This window comes from Channa argus, chromosome 13 (genome assembly GCF_033026475.1).
Source record: "Channa argus isolate prfri chromosome 13, Channa argus male v1.0, whole genome shotgun sequence".
Lineage (NCBI taxonomy): Eukaryota > Metazoa > Chordata > Actinopteri > Anabantiformes > Channidae > Channa > Channa argus.
Genome location: NC_090209.1, coordinates 24032318 through 24034169, shown reverse-complemented (window position 1 = coordinate 24034169; position 1852 = coordinate 24032318). Strand labels below are relative to the sequence as shown.

General features: G+C 40.7%; 1 protein-coding gene across 1 annotated transcript; it reads left to right on the top strand.

Moving 5' to 3' along the window:
* The first annotated feature begins 535 nt into the window (after positions 1–535).
* Positions 536–1852, top strand: LOC137139290 (trace amine-associated receptor 8a-like). Its single transcript, XM_067526320.1, has 3 exons — positions 536–604; positions 709–842; positions 1042–1852. Exons 1-3 carry the CDS (start codon positions 536–538, stop codon positions 1850–1852), a joined length of 1014 nt encoding a protein of 337 aa, XP_067382421.1.

Here is a 1852-nt window from a genome sequence, read left to right as displayed (position 1 = left end):
ACATTTGTAATCCAGTGTTTAGAACTTTTTTATTAAAAAAAATAATGTTACACACAGCTGCCATTTTGGTTCCAAAAGGGGGCATTTTCAGCAGATGCTGGTCCCCCAGTGTTTGGGCCCTGTTTCAACAAAAGCTCATGTTAGCAATACAAAAGAGTAAGTACTGTACAAATGTCCAATGTGGTTGTTGCCATGGACTCAGTGGAGCAAAGTTTTGAACCTTAAATCCTATACAATGAGCTGAATAAAGCACAGCGGCGCAACTGCAGAGTTGGTGATGATTCTCTGTGGGTTGACAATTACAAGCAATAAAAAGACCTACAATGACTATGACTATTTTTTTGGTTCTTGTTTGTAATTGTTACACCCTTTGTGCACATATCTATAATGTAGACTATCAAAGAAACAAGCCAATCTGTAAAACGGCATGAAGGCACATAACAGAAAAAAGAATGTGTGTACATTTTACACACATGCATTACTTCATGCATTATCAAAATAACTAATCTAGTAATCCAATGAGATGAAGACAATAATGGTACATAACCTGAGGGACAAGAGAGGCTTAGAGCTAGGAAGGGAGGGAGGAGGGGAAGGTTGGAGGGTAATAAATAAGCTTAGTGTCAGAACTTTGCTCAGGCGTGTTCAGCAGTTTCTCCTGTCCTCATCTTTTTGATAATGGAAGAAATTGAACTCTGTTTTCCACAGCTCCTCAACACTTCCTGCAAGAAACACACACGTCCTCACTCTGAGTCGATGCTCATTTACATTCTGATGTCCTATATCTCTCTGCTCACTGTGGTTCTTAACCTACTGGTCATCATCTCCATCTCCCACTTCAGGCACAGATACATGTCTTAGCTGTGATGATATGTTCATGTAGTGATCTCAACTGTAACAAATGTCTTCTGAGCACAACTGTCTGGTTTGACTTACTCTCCTTTGAACTGTTTTGCTATTTTTGCATAAGGCAGCTACTTTATTAATAATAATACTGTGAGTGTTCATAATATTGTCAGTCATCATTTTCTCTCCCTCCAGGCAGCTCCACACTCCCACCAACTTCATCATCCTCTCTCTGGCTGTCTCAGACTTCCTCGTGGGGCTGTTTGTGATGCCTTTTCAAATCCTTTTAACAGAACCCTGCTGGCTCCTGGGTGACATGTTGTGTTCTCTCTTTTTTTTCTTAGCCTGCATCACCGTCTGTGCATCAGAAGTAAACATGGTGCTGATATCAGTCGATCGTTATGTTGCTATCTGTGACCCTCTGCATTATTCCACCAGAATCACTCAGCATAGAGTTCAGATCTGTGTTCTGCTGTGTTGGATTTATTGTGTTTTCTACAGCTTTATGATTTTATATGATAACTTGAAAGAACCAGGCAGGTATAACTCCTGCTATGGACAGTGTGTGATTAATATATCTGGAGCTGTTCACATTGTATTTGCCTTCATCCTTCCCATTTCCACCATCATCATTCTGTATGTGAGAGTGTTTGTGGTGGCTGTGTCTCAGGCTCGTGCCATGCGCTCCCACATTACAGCTGTCAAACTGCAGAGATCAGTGACTGTAACTGTGAAGAAATCAGAGCTGAAAGCAGCCAGGACTCTTGGAGTTGTTGTTGCTGTGTTTCTCATGTGTTTCTGTCCATATTATTGTGTGTCTCTGTCTCATTCTGACATCATGATGGCTTCTTCAACCAATGCTTTTATAAACTTTCTGTTATTATTGAATTCCTGTCTAAACCCTGTGATTTATGCTTTTTTCTACCCCTGGTTTAGAAAATCAGTAAAGCTTATTATAACGCTACAGATACTGCAGCCTCAGTCCAGTCAGGCCAACGTACTGTAG